The sequence below is a fragment of the Oncorhynchus clarkii genome, chromosome 26, assembly GCF_045791955.1.
Source record: "Oncorhynchus clarkii lewisi isolate Uvic-CL-2024 chromosome 26, UVic_Ocla_1.0, whole genome shotgun sequence".
Lineage (NCBI taxonomy): Eukaryota > Metazoa > Chordata > Actinopteri > Salmoniformes > Salmonidae > Oncorhynchus > Oncorhynchus clarkii.
This window is the reverse complement of record NC_092172.1, coordinates 48,200,963-48,221,170: the sequence shown is the minus strand read 5'-3', so window position 1 is coordinate 48,221,170 and position 20,208 is coordinate 48,200,963. Positions and strand designations below refer to the sequence as shown.

At 29.7% G+C, this 20,208-nt stretch overlaps 1 protein-coding gene across 1 annotated transcript in view; it reads left to right on the top strand.

The window, feature by feature from the left end:
- Positions 1 to 359: 359 nt before the first annotated feature.
- Positions 360 to 20,208, top strand: part of LOC139385216 (uncharacterized) — a 36,383-nt gene continuing 16,534 nt past the window's right edge. Inside the window, exon 1 of the mRNA XM_071130329.1 lies at positions 360 to 1,103. Coding sequence (XP_070986430.1) covers positions 420 to 1,103 — 684 coding nt within the window. The 5' untranslated portion in view covers positions 360 to 419. The remainder of the gene's footprint in view (positions 1,104 to 20,208) is intronic.

The following is a 20,208-nucleotide window of genomic DNA, read 5'->3' as shown; positions in this document are numbered from 1 at the left end:
TATTATAACTTTCAGGAGGAGTAAGTTTAAAGCTGGACTGAGTTCCTTTAAAAATATATATATATATTTTACGAAACTCGCACCCCGCCGAGTTTATTTTTAACCCTTAGATTAAACGAATTACAAAGTGTTTCTCTCATGCCCATGAACAGGTTTTCTACATTATACATTGTGTTGCAGGTGTGTAATAATGTACTGTATATTGTGTTACAGGTGTGTGATAATGTACTGTATATTGTGTTGCAGGTGCATGATAATGTACTGTATATTGTGTTGCAGGGGTGTGATAATAATGTACTGTATATTGTGTTGCAGGTGTGTGATGCTCTCTAGTGGATGAGAGCCCGTAGCCCTGCTCTCTAGTGGATGAGAGCCCGTAGCCCTGCTGTCCGTTGGAGGTGTGTGATGCTCTCTAGTGGATGAGAGCCCGTAGTCCTGCTATCCGTTGGAGGATGTCTGCGTCTGACTCTGATTACTCCATAGACTACCTGGCCAGTGACAGTGAGGATAATGACAACGACAGCGGCGTGGGACTGAGCCCCGACGGACACACAGTCAGGACGGCACCTTCATCCTCCTTACCTCCACCCTCATCATCATCATCATCATCATTATTAAGGGACTCTCCCAGTAACACTGACTGTGGTTCTTCTAAGGACGGGATCTCGAGGCTAAACAGGAATTCCAACCACGAGGAACCCCATAGGCTGAACAGTGACACAGGAGATTTCGAGGACTCTGGCGTCAGTAGGGACGGGGACAGTGATAATTCCAACGATGCTGACCCTCGACTGAGCAGGGACAGAGATTGTAGTTGTGGCGGCACCCCTCCTCCAGCCACCTGCGAGGGGGGCCGCTGCCCCAGTGAGACCCAGGGATGTAGTCCTACTGTGTACGGTCAGCAGCAGCAGAGACTGTCATGGAGCCCGACGGCCTCCTCTCAAGCCTGGGATAGAAACAGTAGACAGAGTGGCACTGGGAAGCCTGGGCAGGGCAGGAAGAGGGCACACAGCCATGGACGGCATCCCGGAGACCAAGGCTGTAGGAACAGAGACCCAACGGAACCTGGGGAGCCTGAGAAGGATCAGCTGTTTGCCCAGAAGGTAAAGGGTCACCACATACAGTAGATCCTATAAATTCTATATGTCATTCTAGAGGGTCGCCCGGCTTGTAAGACCCGTTATAAGACATGGGTCACACAGCCCGAATGCCACCCGATTCCCTGGACAGTGCACTACCACCCTATCGGTCCTGGTCAAAAGTAGTGCACTAGAAAGGGTGTAGTGCACTAGTACACTACTATGGGCGCTCAAAACAAAACAAAGAGCACTATGAATGGAATAGGGTGATAATGTGTAGCTTTAAGTAGAATATATGGAAATAAAATGAGTCATTTATAGAAGAAGGAATGGCTAAATAATACTAGTTGTTTTAATCAGAAGATATGGCTATAATGCTAGTTGTTTTAATCAGAAGATATGGCTATAATACTAGTTGTTTTAATCAGAAGATATGGCTATAACACTAGTTGTTTTAATCAGAAGATATGTCTATAATGCTAGTTGTTTTAATCAGAAGATATGGCTATAATGCTAGTTGTTTTAATCAGAAGATATGGCTATAATACTAGTTGTTTTAATCAGAAGATATGGCTATAACACTAGTTGTTTTAATCAGAAGATATGTCTATAATGCTAGTTGTTTTAATCAGAAGATATGGCTATAATGCTAGTTGTTTTACTCAGAAGATATGGCTATAATGCTAGTTGTTTTAATCAGAAGATATGACTATAATGCTAGTTGTTTTAATCAGAAGATATGGCTATAATACTAGTTGTTTTAATCAGAAGATATGGCTATAATGCTAGTTGTTTTAATCAGAAGATATGTCTATAATGCTAGTTGTTTTAATCAGAAGATATGGCTATAATACTAGTTGTTTTAATCAGAAGATATAGCTATAATATTAGTTGTTTTAATCAGAAGATATGGCTATAATGCTAGTTGTTTTAATCAGAGGATATGGCTATAATGCTAGTTGTTTTAATCAGAAGATATGACTATAATGCTAGTTGTTTTAATCAGAAGATATGGCTATAATGCTAGTTGTTTTAATCAGAAGATATGGCTAAATAATACTAGTTGTTTTAATCAGAAGATATGTCTATAATGCTAGTTGTTTTAATCAGAAGATATGGCTATAATGCTAGTTGTTTTACTCAGAAGATATGGCTATAATACTAGTTGTTTTAATCAGAAGATATGACTATAATACTAGTTGTTTTAATCAGAAGATATGGCTATAATACTAGTTGTTTTAATCAGAAGATATGGCTATAATGCTAGTTGTTTTAATCAGAAGATATGTCTATAATGCTAGTTGTTTTAATCAGAAGATATGGCTATAATGCTAGTTGTTTTACTCAGAAGATATGGCTATAATACTAGTTGTTTTAATCAGAAGATATGGCTATAATGCTAGTTGTTTTAATCAGAAGATATGGCTATAATGCTAGTTGTTTTAATCAGAAGATATGGCTAAATAATACTAGTTGTTTTAATCAGAAGATATGTCTATAATGCTAGTTGTTTTAATCAGAAGATATGGCTATAATACTAGTTGTTTTAATCAGAAGATATGGCTATAATACTAGTTGTTTTAATCAGAAGATATGGCTATAATGCTAGTTGTTTTAATCAGAAGATATGGCTATAATGCTAGTTGTTTTAATCAGAAGATATGTCTATAATGCTAGTTGTTTTAATCAGAAGATATGGCTATAATGCTAGTTGTTTTAATCAGAAGATATGGCTATAATACTAGTTGTTTTAATCAGAAGATATGGCTATAACACTAGTTGTTTTAATCAGAAGATATGTCTATAATGCTAGTTGTTTTAATCAGAAGATATGGCTATAATGCTAGTTGTTTTACTCAGAAGATATGGCTATAATGCTAGTTGTTTTAATCAGAAGATATGGCTATAATACTAGTTGTTTTAATCAGAAGATATGGCTATAACGCTAGTTGTTTTAATCAGAAGATATGTCTATAATGCTAGTTGTTTTAATCAGAAGATATGGCTATAATGCTAGTTGTTTTACTCAGAAGATATGGCTATAATGCTAGTTGTTTTAATCAGAAGATATGACTATAATGCTAGTTGTTTTAATCAGAAGATATGGCTATAATACTAGTTGTTTTAATCAGAAGATATGGCTATAATGCTAGTTGTTTTAATCAGAAGATATGTCTATAATGCTAGTTGTTTTAATCAGAAGATATGGCTATAATACTAGTTGTTTTAATCAGAAGATATAGCTATAATATTAGTTGTTTTAATCAGAAGATATGGCTATAATGCTAGTTGTTTTAATCAGAGGATATGGCTATAATGCTAGTTGTTTTAATCAGAAGATATGACTATAATGCTAGTTGTTTTAATCAGAAGATATGGCTATAATGCTAGTTGTTTTAATCAGAAGATATGGCTATAATGCTAGTTGTTTTAATCAGAAGATATGGCTAAATAATACTAGTTGTTTTAATCAGAAGATATGGCTAAATAATACTAGTTGTTTTAATCAGAAGATATGTCTATAATGCTAGTTGTTTTAATCAGAAGATATGGCTATAATGCTAGTTGTTTTACTCAGAAGATATGGCTATAATACTAGTTGTTTTAATCAGAAGATATGACTATAATGCTAGTTGTTTTAATCAGAAGATATGGCTATAATACTAGTTGTTTTAATCAGAAGATATGGCTATAATGCTAGTTGTTTTAATCAGAAGATATGTCTATAATGCTAGTTGTTTTATTCAGAAGATATGGCTATAATGCTAGTTGTTTTACTCAGAAGATATGGCTATAATACTAGTTGTTTTAATCAGAAGATATGGCTATAATGCTAGTTGTTTTAATCAGAAGATATGGCTATAATACTAGTTGTTTTAATCAGAAGATATGGCTAAATAATACTAGTTGTTTTAATCAGAAGATATGGCTATAATGCTAGTTGCTTTAATCAGAAGATATGGCTATAATATTACTTGTTTTAATCAGAAGATATGGCTATAATGCTAGTTGTTTTAATCAGAAGATATGGCTAAATAATACTAGTTGTTTTAATCAGAAGATATGTCTATAATGCTAGTTGTTTTAATCAGAAGATATGGCTATAATACTAGTTGTTTTAATCAGAAGATATGGCTATAATACTAGTTGTTTTAATCAGAAGATATGGCTATAATGCTAGTTGTTTTAATCAGAAGATATGGCTATAATACTAGTTGTTTTAATCAGAAGATATGGCTATAATGCTAGTTGTTTTAATCAGAAGATATGGCTATAATGCTAGTTGTTTTAATCAGAAGATATGGCTATAATGCTAGTTGTTTTAATCAGAAGATATGGCTATAATGCTAGTTGTTTTAATCAGAAGAAATGGCTATAATGCTAGTTGTTTTAATCAGAAGATATGGCTATAATGCTAGTTGTTTTAATCAGAAGATATGGCTATAATGCTAGTTGTTTTAATCAGAAGATATGGCTATAATACTAGTTGTTTTAATCAGAAGATATGGCTATAATACTAGTTGTTTTAATCAGAAGATATGGCTATAATGCTAGTTGTTTTAATCAGAAGATATGGCTATAATGCTAGTTGTTTTAATCAGAAGATATGTCTATAATGCTAGTTGTTTTAATCAGAAGATATGGCTATAATGCTAGTTGTTTTAATCAGAAGATATGGCTATAATGCTAGTTGTTTTAATCAGAAGATATGGCTATAATGCTAGTTGTTTTAATCAGAAGATATGGCTATAATACTAGTTGTTTTAATCAGAAGATATGGCTATAATGCTAGTTGTTTTAATTAGAAGATATGGCTATAATGCTAGTTGTTTTAATCAGAAGATATGGCTATAATGCTAGTTGTTTTAATCAGAAGATATGGCTATAATGCTAGTTGTTTTAATCAGAAGATATGGCTATAATGCTAGTTGTTTTAATCAGAAGATATGGCTATAATGCTAGTTGTTTTAATCAGAAGATATGGCTATAATACTAGTTGTTTTAATCAGAAGATATGGCTATAATACTAGTTGTTTTAATCAGAAGATATGGCTATAATGCTAGTTGTTTTAATCAGACGATATGGCTATAATGCTAGTTGTTTTAATCAGAAGATATGGCTATAATGCTAGTTGTTTTAATCAGAAGATATGTCTATAATGCTAGTTGTTTTAATCAGAAGATATGGCTATAACGCTAGTTCTTTTAATCAGAAGATATGGCTAAATAATACTAGTTGTTTTAATAAGAAGATATGGCTATAATGCTAGTTGTTTTAATCAGAAGATATGGCTAAATAATACTAGTTGTTTTAATCAGAAGATATGTCTATAATGCTAGTTGTTTTAATCAGAAGATATGGCTATAATGCTAGTTGTTTTACTCAGAAGATATGGCTATAATACTAGTTGTTTTAATCAGAAGATATGACTATAATGCTAGTTGTTTTAATCAGAAGATATGGCTATAATACTAGTTGTTTTAATCAGAAGATATGGCTATAATGCTAGTTGTTTTACTCAGAAGATATGGCTATAATACTAGTTGTTTTAATCAGAAGATATGACTATAATGCTAGTTGTTTTAATCAGAAGATATGGCTATAATACTAGTTGTTTTAATCAGAAGATATGGCTATAATGCTAGTTGTTTTAATCAGAAGATATGTCTATAATGCTAGTTGTTTTATTCAGAAGATATGGCTATAATGCTAGTTGTTTTACTCAGAAGATATGGCTATAATACTAGTTGTTTTAATCAGAAGATATGGCTATAATGCTAGTTGTTTTAATCAGAAGATATGGCTATAATACTAGTTGTTTTAATCAGAAGATATGGCTAAATAATACTAGTTGTTTTAATCAGAAGATATGGCTATAATGCTAGTTGCTTTAATCAGAAGATATGGCTATAATATTACTTGTTTTAATCAGAAGATATGGCTATAATGCTAGTTGTTTTAATCAGAAGATATGGCTAAATAATACTAGTTGTAATACTAGTTGTTTTAATCAGAAGATATGTCTATAATGCTAGTTGTTTTAATCAGAAGATATGGCTATAATACTAGTTGTTTTAATCAGAAGATATGGCTATAATACTAGTTGTTTTAATCAGAAGATATGGCTATAATGCTAGTTGTTTTAATCAGAAGATATGGCTATAATACTAGTTGTTTTAATCAGAAGATATGGCTATAATGCTAGTTGTTTTAATCAGAAGATATGGCTATAATGCTAGTTGTTTTAATCAGAAGATATGGCTATAATGCTAGTTGTTTTAATCAGAAGATATGGCTATAATGCTAGTTGTTTTAATCAGAAGAAATGGCTATAATGCTAGTTGTTTTAATCAGAAGATATGGCTATAATGCTAGTTGTTTTAATCAGAAGATATGGCTATAATGCTAGTTGTTTTAATCAGAAGATATGGCTATAATACTAGTTGTTTTAATCAGAAGATATGGCTATAATACTAGTTGTTTTAATCAGAAGATATGGCTATAATGCTAGTTGTTTTAATCAGAAGATATGGCTATAATGCTAGTTGTTTTAATCAGAAGATATGTCTATAATGCTAGTTGTTTTAATCAGAAGATATGGCTATAATGCTAGTTGTTTTAATCAGAAGATATGGCTATAATGCTAGTTGTTTTAATCAGAAGATATGGCTATAATGCTAGTTGTTTTAATCAGAAGATATGGCTATAATACTAGTTGTTTTAATCAGAAGATATGGCTATAATGCTAGTTGTTTTAATTAGAAGATATGGCTATAATGCTAGTTGTTTTAATCAGAAGATATGGCTATAATGCTAGTTGTTTTAATCAGAAGATATGGCTATAATGCTAGTTGTTTTAATCAGAAGATATGGCTATAATGCTAGTTGTTTTAATCAGAAGATATGGCTATAATGCTAGTTGTTTTAATCAGAAGATATGGCTATAATACTAGTTGTTTTAATCAGAAGATATGGCTATAATACTAGTTGTTTTAATCAGAAGATATGGCTATAATGCTAGTTGTTTTAATCAGACGATATGGCTATAATGCTAGTTGTTTTAATCAGAAGATATGGCTATAATGCTAGTTGTTTTAATCAGAAGATATGTCTATAATGCTAGTTGTTTTAATCAGAAGATATGGCTATAACGCTAGTTCTTTTAATCAGAAGATATGGCTAAATAATACTAGTTGTTTTAATAAGAAGATATGGCTATAATGCTAGTTGTTTTAATCAGAAGATATGGCTATAATATTAGTTGTTTTAATCAGAAGATAGGGCTATAATGCTAGTTGTTTTAATCAGAAGATATGTCTATAATGCTAGTTGTTTTAATCAGAAGATATGGCTATAATGCTAGTTGTTTTACTCAGAAGATATGGCTATAATACTAGTTGTTTTAATCAGAAGATATGGCTATAATGCTAGTTGTTTTAATCAGAAGATATGGCTATAATACTAGTTGTTTTAATCAGAAGATATGGCTAAATAATACTAGTTGTTTTAATCAGAAGATATGGCTATAATGCTAGTTGTTTTAATCAGAAGATATGGCTATAATATTACTTGTTTTAATCAGAAGATATGGCTATAATGCTAGTTGTTTTAATCAGAAGATATGGCTAAATAATACTAGTTGTTTTAATCAGAAGATATGTCTATAATGCTAGTTGTTTTAATCAGAAGATATGGCTATAATTCTAGTTGTTTTATTCAGAAGATATGGCTATAATACTAGTTGTTTTAATCAGAAGATATGGCTATAATGCTAGTTGTTTTAATCAGAAGATATGGCTATAATACTAGTTGTTTTAATCAGAAGATATGGCTATAATGCTAGTTGTTTTAATCAGAAGATATGGCTATAATGCTAGTTGTTTTAATCAGAAGATATGGCTATAATGCTAGTTGTTTTAATCAGAAGATATGGCTATAATGCTAGTTGTTTTAATCAGAAGATATGGCTATAATGCTAGTTGTTTTAATCAGAAGATATGGCTATAATGCTAGTTGTTTTAATCAGAAGATATGGCTATAATGCTAGTTGTTTTAATCAGAAGATATGGCTATAATACTAGTTGTTTTAATCAGAAGATATGGCTATAATACTAGTTGTTTTAATCAGAAGATATGGCTATAATGCTAGTTGTTTTAATCAGAAGATATGGCTATAATGCTAGTTGTTTTAATCAGAAGATATGTCTATAATGCTAGTTGTTTTAATCAGAAGATATGGCTATAATGCTAGTTGTTTTAATCAGAAGATATGGCTATAATGCTAGTTGTTTTAATCAGAAGATATGGCTATAATGCTAGTTGTTTTAATCAGAAGATATGGCTATAATGCTAGTTGTTTTAATCAGAAGATATGGCTATAATGCTAGTTGTTTTAATCAGAAGATATGGCTATAATGCTAGTTGTTTTAATCAGAAGATATGGCTATAATGCTAGTTGTTTTAATCAGAAGATATGGCTATAATGCTAGTTGTTTTATTCAGAAGATATGGCTATAATGCTAGTTGTTTTAATCAGAAGATATGGCTATAATGCTAGTTGTTTTAATCAGAAGATATGGCTATAATGCTAGTTGTTTTAATCAGAAGATATGGCTATAATACTAGTTGTTTTAATCAGAAGATATGGCTATAATACTAGTTGTTTTAATCAGAAGATATGGCTATAATGCTAGTTGTTTTAATCAGACGATATGGCTATAATGCTAGTTGTTTTAATCAGAAGATATGGCTATAATGCTAGTTGTTTTAATCAGAAGTTATGTCTATAATGCTAGTTGTTTTAATCAGAAGATATAGCTATAATGCTAGTTGTTTTAATCAGAAGATATGGCTATAATGCTAGTTGTTTTAATCAGAAGATATGTCTATAATGCTAGTTGTTTTAATCAGAAGATATGTCTATAATGCTAGTTGTTTTACTCAGAAGATATGGCTATAACGCTAGTTCTTTTAATCAGAAGATATGGCTAAATAATACTAGTTGTTTTAATCAGAAGATATGGCTATAATGCTAGTTGTTTTAATCAGAAGATATGGCTATAATATTAGTTGTTTTAATCAGAAGATATGGCTATAATGCTAGTTGTTTTAATCAGAAGATATGGCTATAATACTAGTTGTTTTAATCAGAAGATATGGCTATAATGCTAGTTGTTTTAATCAGAAGATATGGCTATAATGCTAGTTGTTTTAATCAGAAGATATGTCTATAATGCTAGTTGTTTTAATCAGAAGATATGGCTATAACACTAGTTGTTTTAATCAGAAGATATGGCTATAATGCTAGTTGTTTTAATCAGAAGATATGGCTATAATGCTAGTTGTTTTAATCAGAAGATAAGGCTAAATAATACTAGTTGTTTTAATCAGAAGATATGGCTAAATAATACTAGTTGTTTTAATCAGAAGATATGTCTATAATGCTAGTTGTTTTACTCAGAAGATATGGCTATAATACTAGTTGTTTTAATCAGAAGATATGGCTATAATGCTAGTTGTTTTAATCAGAAGATATGGCTATAATGCTAGTTGTTTTAATCAGAAGATATGGCTATAATACTAGTTGTTTTAATCAGAAGATATGGCTATAATGCTAGTTGTTTTAATCAGAAGATATGGCTATAATGCTAGTTGTTTTAATCAGAAGATATGGCTATAATGCTAGTTGTTTTAATCAGAAGATATGGCTATAATGCTAGTTGTTTTAATCAGAAGATATGGCTATAATACTAGTTGTTTTAATCAGAAGATATGGCTATAATACTAGTTGTTTTAATCAGAAGATATGGCTATAATATTAGTTGTTTTAATCAGAAGATATGTCTATAATGCTAGTTGTTTTAATCAGAAGATATGGCTATAATGCTAGTTGTTTTAATCAGAGGATATGGCTAAATAATAATAGTTGTTTTAATCAGAAGATATGGCTATAATGCTAGTTGTTTTAATCAGAAGATATGGCTATAATGCTAGTTGTTTTAATCAGAAGATATGGCTATAATACTAGTTGTTTTAATCAGAAGATATGGCTATAATGCTAGTTGTTTTAATCAGAAGATATGGCTATAATGCTAGTTGTTTTAATCAGAAGATATGGCTATAATGCTAGTTGTTTTAATCAGAAGATATGGCTATAATGCTAGTTGTTTTGATCAGAAGATATGGCTATAATGCTAGTTGATTTAATCAGAAGATATGGCTATAATACTAGTTGTTTTAATCAGAAGATATGGCTATAATGCTAGTTGTTTTAATCAGGAGATATGGCTATAATGCTAGTTGTTTTAATCAGAAGATATGTCTATAATGCTAGTTGTTTTAATCAGAAGATATGTCTATAATGCTAGTTGTTTTAATCAGAAGATATGGCTATAACGCTAGTTCTTTTAATCAGAAGATATGGCTAAATAATACTAGTTGTTTTAATCAGAAGATATGGCTATAATGCTAGTTGTTTTAATCAGAAGATATGGTTATAATATTAGTTGTTTTAATCAGAAGATAGGGCTATAATGCTAGTTGTTTTAATCAGAAGATATGGCTATAATACTAGTTGTTTTAATCAGAAGATATGGCTATAATGCTAGTTGTTTTAATCAGAAGATATGGCTATAATGCTAGTTGTTTTAATCAGAAGATATGGCTATAATGCTAGTTGTTTTAATCAGAAGATATGGCTATAACACTAGTTGTTTTAATCAGAAGATATGGCTATAATGCTAGTTGTTTTAATCAGAAGATATGGCTATAATGCTAGTTGTTTTAATCAGAAGATATGGCTAAATAATACTAGTTGTTTTAATCAGAAGATATGGCTAAATAATACTAGTTGTTTTAATCAGAAGATATGTCTATAATGCTAGTTGTTTTACTCAGAAGATATGGCTATAATACTAGTTGTTTTAATCAGAAGATATGGCTATAATGCTAGTTGTTTTAATCAGAAGATATGGCTATAATGCTAGTTGTTTTAATCAGAAGATATGGCTATAATACTAGTTGTTTTAATCAGAAGATATGGCTATAATGCTAGTTATTTTAATCAGAAGACATGGCTATAATGCTAGTTGTTTTAATCAGAAGATATGGCTATAATGCTAGTTGTTTTAATCAGAAGATATGGCTATAATACTAGTTGTTTTAATCAGAAGATATGGCTATAATGCTAGTTGTTTTGATCAGAAGATATGGCTATAATGCTAGTTGTTTTAATCAGAAGATATGGCTATAATGCTAGTTGTTTTAATCAGAAGATATGGTTATAACACTAGTTGTTTTAATCAGAAGATATGGCTATAATGCTAGTTGTTTTAATCAGAAGATATGGCTATAATGCTAGTTGTTTTAATCAGACGATATGGCTAAATAATACTAGTTGTTTTAATCAGAAGATATGGCTAAATAATACTAGTTGTTTTAATCAGAAGATATGTCTATAATGCTAGTTGTTTTACTCAGAAGATATGGCTATAATACTAGTTGTTTTAATCAGAAGATATGGCTATAATGCTAGTTGTTTTAATCAGAAGATATGGCTATAATGCTAGTTGTTTTAATCAGAAGATATGGCTATAATGCTAGTTGATTTAATCAGAAGATATGGCTATAATACTAGTTGTTTTAATCAGAAGATATGGCTATAATGCTAGTTGTTTTAATCAGAAGATATGGCTATAATGCTAGTTGTTTTAATCAGAAGATATGGCTAAATAACACTAGTTGTTTTAATCAGAAGATATGGCTATAATGCTAGTTGTTTTAATCAGAAGATATGGCTATAATGCTAGTTGTTTTAATCAGAAGATATGGCTAAATAATACTAGTTGTTTTAATCAGAAGATATGTCTATAATGCTAGTTGTTTTAATCAGAAGATATGGCTATAATGCTAGTTGTTTTAATCAGAAGATATGGCTAAATAATACTAGTTGTTTTAATCAGAAGATATGGCTAAATAATACTAGTTGTTTTAATCAGAAGATATGTCTATAATGCTAGTTGTTTTACTCAGAAGATATGGCTATAATACTAGTTGTTTTAATCAGAAGATATGGCTATAATGCTAGTTGTTTTAATCAGAAGATATGGCTATAATGCTAGTTGTTTTAATCAGAAGATATGGCTATAATACTAGTTGTTTTAATCAGAAGATATGGCTATAATGCTAGTTATTTTAATCAGAAGACATGGCTATAATGCTAGTTGTTTTAATCAGAAGATATGGCTATAATGCTAGTTGTTTTAATCAGAAGATATGGCTATAATACTAGTTGTTTTAATCAGAAGATATGGCTATAATGCTAGTTGTTTTGATCAGAAGATATGGCTATAATGCTAGTTGTTTTAATCAGAAGATATGGCTATAATGCTAGTTGTTTTAATCAGAAGATATGGTTATAACACTAGTTGTTTTAATCAGAAGATATGGCTATAATGCTAGTTGTTTTAATCAGAAGATATGGCTATAATGCTAGTTGTTTTAATCAGACGTTATGGCTAAATAATACTAGTTGTTTTAATCAGAAGATATGGCTAAATAATACTAGTTGTTTTAATCAGAAGATATGTCTATAATGCTAGTTGTTTTACTCAGAAGATATGGCTATAATACTAGTTGTTTTAATCAGAAGATATGGCTATAATGCTAGTTGTTTTAATCAGAAGATATGGCTATAATGCTAGTTGTTTTAATCAGAAGATATGGCTATAATGCTAGTTGATTTAATCAGAAGATATGGCTATAATACTAGTTGTTTTAATCAGAAGATATGGCTATAATGCTAGTTGTTTTAATCAGAAGATATGGCTATAATGCTAGTTGTTTTAATCAGAAGATATGGCTAAATAACACTAGTTGTTTTAATCAGAAGATATGGCTATAATGCTAGTTGTTTTAATCAGAAGATATGGCTATAATGCTAGTTGTTTTAATCAGAAGATATGGCTAAATAATACTAGTTGTTTTAATCAGAAGATATGTCTATAATGCTAGTTGTTTTAATCAGAAGATATGGCTATAATGCTAGTTGTTTTAATCAGAAGATATGGCTATAATGCTAGTTGTTTTAATCAGAAGATATGTCTATAATACTAGTTGTTTTAATCAGAAGATATGGCTATAATGCTAGTTGTTTTAATCAGAAGATATGGCTATAATGCTAGTTGTTTTAATCAGAAGATATGGCTAAATAACACTAGTTGTTTTAATCAGAAGATATGGCTAAATAATACTAGTTGTTTTAATCAGAAGATATGGCTATAATGCTAGTTGTTTTAATCAGAAGATATGGCTATAATGCTAGTTGTTTTAATCAGAAGATATGGCTATAATACTAGTTGTTTTAATCAGAAGATATGGCTATAATGCTAGTTGTTTTAATCAGAAGATATGGCTATAATGCTAGTTGTTTTAATCAGAAGATATGGCTATAATGCTAGTTGTTTTAATCAGAAGATATGGCTATAATGCTAGTTGTTTTAATCAGAAGATATGGCTATAATGCTAGTTGTTTTAATCAGAAGATATGGCTATAATGCTAGTTGTTTTAATCAGAAGATATGGCTATAATGCTAGTTGTTTTAATCAGAAGATAAGGCTATAATACTAGTTGTTTTAATCAGAAGATATGGCTATAATGCTAGTTGTTTTAATCAGAAGATATGTCTATAATGCTAGTTGTTTTAATCAGAAGATATGGCTATAACGCTAGTTCTTTTAATCAGAAGATATGGCTAAATAATACTAGTTGTTTTAATCAGAAGATATGGCTATAATGCTAGTTGTTTTAATCAGAAGATATGGCTATAATGCTGGTTGTTTTAATCAGAAGATATGGCTAAATAATACTAGTTGTTTTAATCAGAAGATATGTCTATAATGCTAGTTGTTTTAATCAGAAGATATGGCTATAATACTAGTTGTTTTAATCAGAAGATATGGCTATAATACTAGTTGTTTTAATCAGAAGATATGGCTATAATGCTAGTTGTTTTAATCAGAAGATATGGCTATAATACTAGTTGTTTTAATCAGAAGATATGGCTATAATGCTAGTTGTTTTAATCAGAAGATATGGCTATAATGCTAGTTGTTTTAATCAGAAGATATGGCTATAATGCTAGTTGTTTTAATCAGAAGATATGGCTATAATGCTAGTTGTTTTAATCAGAAGATATGGCTATAATGCTAGTTGTTTTAATCAGAAGATATGGCTATAATGCTAGTTGTTTTAATCAGAAGATATGGCTATAATGCTAGTTGTTTTAATCAGAAGATATGGCTATAATACTAGTTGTTTTAATCAGAAGATATGGCTATAATACTAGTTGTTTTAATCAGAAGATATGGCTATAATGCTAGTTGTTTTAATCAGAAGATATGGCTATAATGCTAGTTGTTTTAATCAGAAGATATGTCTATAATGCTAGTTGTTTTAATCAGAAGATATGGCTATAATGCTAGTTGTTTTAATCAGAAGATATGGCTATAATGCTAGTTGTTTTAATCAGAAGATATGGCTATAATGCTAGTTGTTTTAATCAGAAGATATGTCTATAATGCTAGTTGTTTTAATCAGAAGATATGGCTATAACGCTAGTTCTTTTAATCAGAAGATATGGCTATAATGCTAGTTGTTTTAATCAGAAGATATGGCTATAATATTAGTTGTTTTAATCAGAAGATATGGCTATAATGCTGGTTGTTTTAATCAGAAGATATGGCTAAATAATACTAGTTGTTTTAATCAGAAGATATGGCTATAATGCTAGTTGTTTTAATCAGAAGATATGGCTATAATGCTAGTTGTTTTAATCAGAAGATATGGCTATAATACTAGTTGTTTTAATCAGAAGATATGGCTATAATACTAGTTGTTTTAATCAGAAGATATGGCTATAATGCTAGTTGTTTTAATCAGAAGATATGGCTATAATACTAGTTGTTTTAATCAGAAGATATGGCTATAATGCTAGTTGTTTTAATCAGAAGATATGGCTATAATGCTAGTTGTTTTAATCAGAAGATATGGCTATAATGCTAGTTGTTTTAATCAGAAGATATGGCTATAATGCTAGTTGTTTTAATCAGAAGATATGGCTATAATGCTAGTTGTTTTAATCAGAAGATATGGCTATAATGCTAGTTGTTTTAATCAGAAGATATGGCTATAATACTAGTTGTTTTAATCAGAAGATATGGCTTTAATACTAGTTGTTTTAATCAGAAGATATGGCTATAATGCTAGTTGTTTTAATCAGAAGATATGGCTATAATGCTAGTTGTTTTAATCAGAAGATATGGCTATAATGCTAGTTGTTTTAATCAGAAGATATGGCTATAATGCTAGTTGTTTTAATCAGAAGATATGTCTATAATGCTAGTTGTTTTAATCAGAAGATATGGCTATAACGCTAGTTCTTTTAATCAGAAGATATGGCTAAATAATACTAGTTGTTTTAATCAGAAGATATGGCTATAATGCTAGTTGTTTTAATCAGAAGATATGGCTATAATATTAGTTGTTTTAATCAGAAGATATGGCTATAATGCTGGTTGTTTTAATCAGAAGATATGGCTAAATAATACTAGTTGTTTTAATCAGAAGATATGTCTATAATGCTAGTTGTTTTAATCAGAAGATATGGCTATAATACTAGTTATTTTAATCAGAAGATATGGCTATAATGCTAGTTGTTTTAATCAGAAGATATGGCTATAATGCTAGTTGTTTTAATCAGAAGATATGTCTATAATGCTAGTTGTTTTAATCAGAAGATATGTCTATAATGCTAGTTGTTTTAATCAGAAGATATGGCTATAACGCTAGTTCTTTTAATCAGAAGATATGGCTAAATATAACTAGTTGTTTTAATCAGAAGATATGGCTATAATGCTAGTTGTTTTAATCAGAAGATATGGCTATAATATTAGTTGTTTTAATCAGAAGATATGGCTATAATGCTGGTTGTTTTAATCAGAAGATATGGCTAAATAATACTAGTTGTTTTAATCAGAAGATATGTCTATAATGCTAGTTGTTTTAATCAGAAGATATGGCTATAATACTAGTTATTTTAATCAGAAGATATGGCTATAATGCTAGTTGTTTTAATCAGAAGATATGGCTATAATGCTAGTTGTTTTAATCAGAAGATATGTCTATAATGCTAGTTGTTTTAATCAGAAGATATGTCTATAATGCTAGTTCTTTTAATCAGAAGATATGGCTAAATATTACTAGTTGTTTTAATCAGAAGATATGGCTATAATGCTAGTTCTTTTAATCAGAAGATATGGCTAAATATTACTAGTTGTTTTAATCAGAAGATATGGCTATAATGCTAGTTGTTTTAATCAGAAGATATGTCTATAATGCTAGTTGTTTTAATCAGAAGATATGTCTATAATGCTAGTTGTTTTAATCAGAAGATATGGCTATAATACTAGTTGTTTTAATCAGAAGATATGGCTATAATGCTAGTTGTTTTAATCAGAAGATATGGCTAAATATTACTAGTTGTTTTAATCAGAAGATATGGCTATAATGCTAGTTGTTTTAATCAGAAGATATGTCTATAATGCTAGTTGTTTTAATCAGAAGATATGTCTATAATGCTAGTTGTTTTAATCAGAAGATATGGCTATAATACTAGTTGTTTTAATCAGAAGATATGGCTATAATGCTAGTTGTTTTAATCAGAAGATATGGCTATAATGCTAGTTGTTTTAATCAGAAGATATGGCTATAATACTAGTTGTTTTAATCAGAAGATATGGCTATAATGCTAGTTGTTTTAATCAGAAGATATGACTATAATGCTAGTTGTTTTAATCAGAAGATATGGCTATAATGCTAGTTGTTTTAATCAGAAGATATGGCTATAATACTAGTTGTTTTAATCAGAAGATATGGCTATAATGCTAGTTGTTTTAATCAGAAGATATGGCTATAATGCTAGTTGTTTTAATCAGAAGATATGGCTATAATGCTAGTTGTTTTAATCAGAAGATATGGCTATAATGCTAGTTGTTTTAATCAGAAGATATGGCTATAATACTAGTTGTTTTAATCAGAAGATATGGCTATAATGCTAGTTGTTTTAATCAGAAGATATGGCTATAATGCTAGTTGTTTTAATCAGACGATATGGCTATAATGCTAGTTGTTTTAATCAGAAGATATGGCTATAATGCTAGTTGTTTTAATCAGAAGATATTTCTATAATGCTAGTTGTTTTAATCAGAAGATATGGCTATAATACTAGTTGTTTTAATCAGAAGATATAGCTATAATGCTAGTTGTTTTAATCAGAAGATATGGCTATAATGCTAGTTGTTTTAATCAGAAGATATGTCTATAATGCTAGTTGTTTTAATCAGAAGATATGTCTATAATGCTAGTTGTTTTAATCAGAAGATATGGCTATAACGCGAGTTCTTTTAATCAGAAGATATGGCTAAATAATACTAGTTGTTTTAATCAGAAGATATGGCTATAATGCTAGTTGTTTTAATCAGAAGATATGGCTATAATATTAGTTGTTTTATTCAGAAGATAGGGCTATAATGCTAGTTGTTTTAATCAGAAGATATGGCTATAATACTAGTTGTTTTAATCAGAAGATATGGCTATAATGCTAGTTGTTTTAATCAGAAGATATGGCTATAATGCTAGTTGTTTTAATCAGAAGTTATGGCTATAACGCTAGTTGTTTTAATCAGAAGATATGGCTATAACACTAGTTGTTTTAATCAGAAGATATGGCTATAATGCTAGTTGTTTTAATCAGAAGATATGGCTATAATGCTAGTTGTTTTAATCAGAAGATATGGCTATAATGCTAGTTGTTTTAATCAGAAGATATGGCTATAATGCTAGTTGTTTTAATCAGAAGATATGGCTATAATGCTAGTTGTTTTAATCAGAAGATATGGCTATAATACTAGTTGTTTTAATCAGAAGATATGTCTATAATGCTAGTTGTTTTAATCAGAAGATATGGCTATAATACTAGTTGTTTTAATCAGAAGATATGTCTATAATACTAGTTGTTTTAATCAGAAGATATGGCTATAATACTAGTTGTTTTAATCAGAAGATATGTCTATAATGCTAGTTGTTTTAATCAGAAGATATGGCTATAATACTAGTTGTTTTAATCAGAAGATATGGCTATAATGCTAGTTGTTTTAATCAGAAGATATGACTATAATGCTAGTTGTTTTAATCAGAAGATATGGCTATAATGCTAGTTGTTTTAATCAGAAGATATGGCTATAATGCTAGTTGTTTTAATCAGAAGATATGGCTATAATGCTAGTTGTTTTAATCAGAAGATATGGCTATAATACTAGTTGTTTTAATCAGAAGATATGGCTATAATGCTAGTTGTTTTAATCAGAAGATATGGCTATAATGCTAGTTGTTTTAATCAGAAGATATGGCTATAATGCTAGTTGTTTTAATCAGAAGATATGGCTATAATGCTAGTTGTTTTAATCAGAAGATATGGCTATAATACTAGTTGTTTTAATCAGAAGATATGGCTATAATGCTAGTTGTTTTAATCAGAAGATATGGCTATAATGCTAGTTGTTTTAATCAGACGATATGGCTATAATGCTAGTTGTTTTAATCAGAAGATATGGCTATAATGCTAGTTGTTTTAATCAGAAGATATTTCTATAATGCTAGTTGTTTTAATCAGAAGATATGGCTATAATACTAGTTGTTTTAATCAGAAGATATAGCTATAATGCTAGTTGTTTTAATCAGAAGATATGGCTATAATGCTAGTTGTTTTAATCAGAAGATATGTCTATAATGCTAGTTGTTTTAATCAGAAGATATGTCTATAATGCTAGTTGTTTTAATCAGAAGATATGGCTATAACGCAAGTTCTTTTAATCAGAAGATATGGCTAAATAATACTAGTTGTTTTAATCAGAAGATATGGCTATAATGCTAGTTGTTTTAATCAGAAGATATGGCTATAATATTAGTTGTTTTATTCAGAAGATAGGGCTATAATGCTAGTTGTTTTAATCAGAAGATATGGCTATAATACTAGTTGTTTTAATCAGAAGATATGGCTATAATGCTAGTTGTTTTAATCAGAAGATATGGCTATAATGCTAGTTGTTTTAATCAGAAGTTATGGCTATAACGCTAGTTGTTTTAATCAGAAGATATGGCTATAACACTAGTTGTTTTAATCAGAAGATATGGCTATAATGCTAGTTGTTTTAATCAGAAGATATGGCTATAATGCTAGTTGTTTTAATCAGAAGATATGGCTATAATGCTAGTTGTTTTAATCAGAAGATATGGCTATAATGCTAGTTGTTTTAATCAGAAGATATGGCTATAATGCTAGTTGTTTTAATCAGAAGATATGGCTATAATACTAGTTGTTTTAATCAGAAGATATGTCTATAATGCTAGTTGTTTTAATCAGAAGATATGGCTATAATACTAGTTGTTTTAATCAGAAGATATGTCTATAATACTAGTTGTTTTAATCAGAAGATATGGCTAAATAACACTAGTTGTTTTAATCAGAAGATATGGCTATAATGCTAGTTGTTTTAATCAGAAGATATGGCTATAATACTAGTTGTTTTAATCAGAAGATATGTCTATAATACTAGTTGTTTTAATCAGAAGATATGGCTATAATGCTAGTTGTTTTAATCAGAAGATATGGCTATAATACTAGTTGTTTTAATCAGAAGATATGGCTATAATGCTAGTTGTTTTAATCAGAAGATATGGCTATAATGCTAGTTCTTTTAATCAAAAGATATGGCTAAGGTTTGGCTCTAATGCTAGTTGCTAACACCCCAGTATTCATGTTATATAGCTAGAGAATACTTGTTGCTAATGCCAACCCCCCAGTATTCATGTTATATAGCTAGAGAATACTTGTTGCTAATGCTAACCCCCCAGTATTCATGTTATATAGCTAGAGAATATTAGTTGCTAATGCTAACCCCCCAGTATTCATGTTATATAGCTAGAGAATATTAGTTGCTAATGCTAATCCACCAGTATTCATGTTATATAGCTACGGAATACTAGTTGCTAATGCTAACCTATCACTGTGT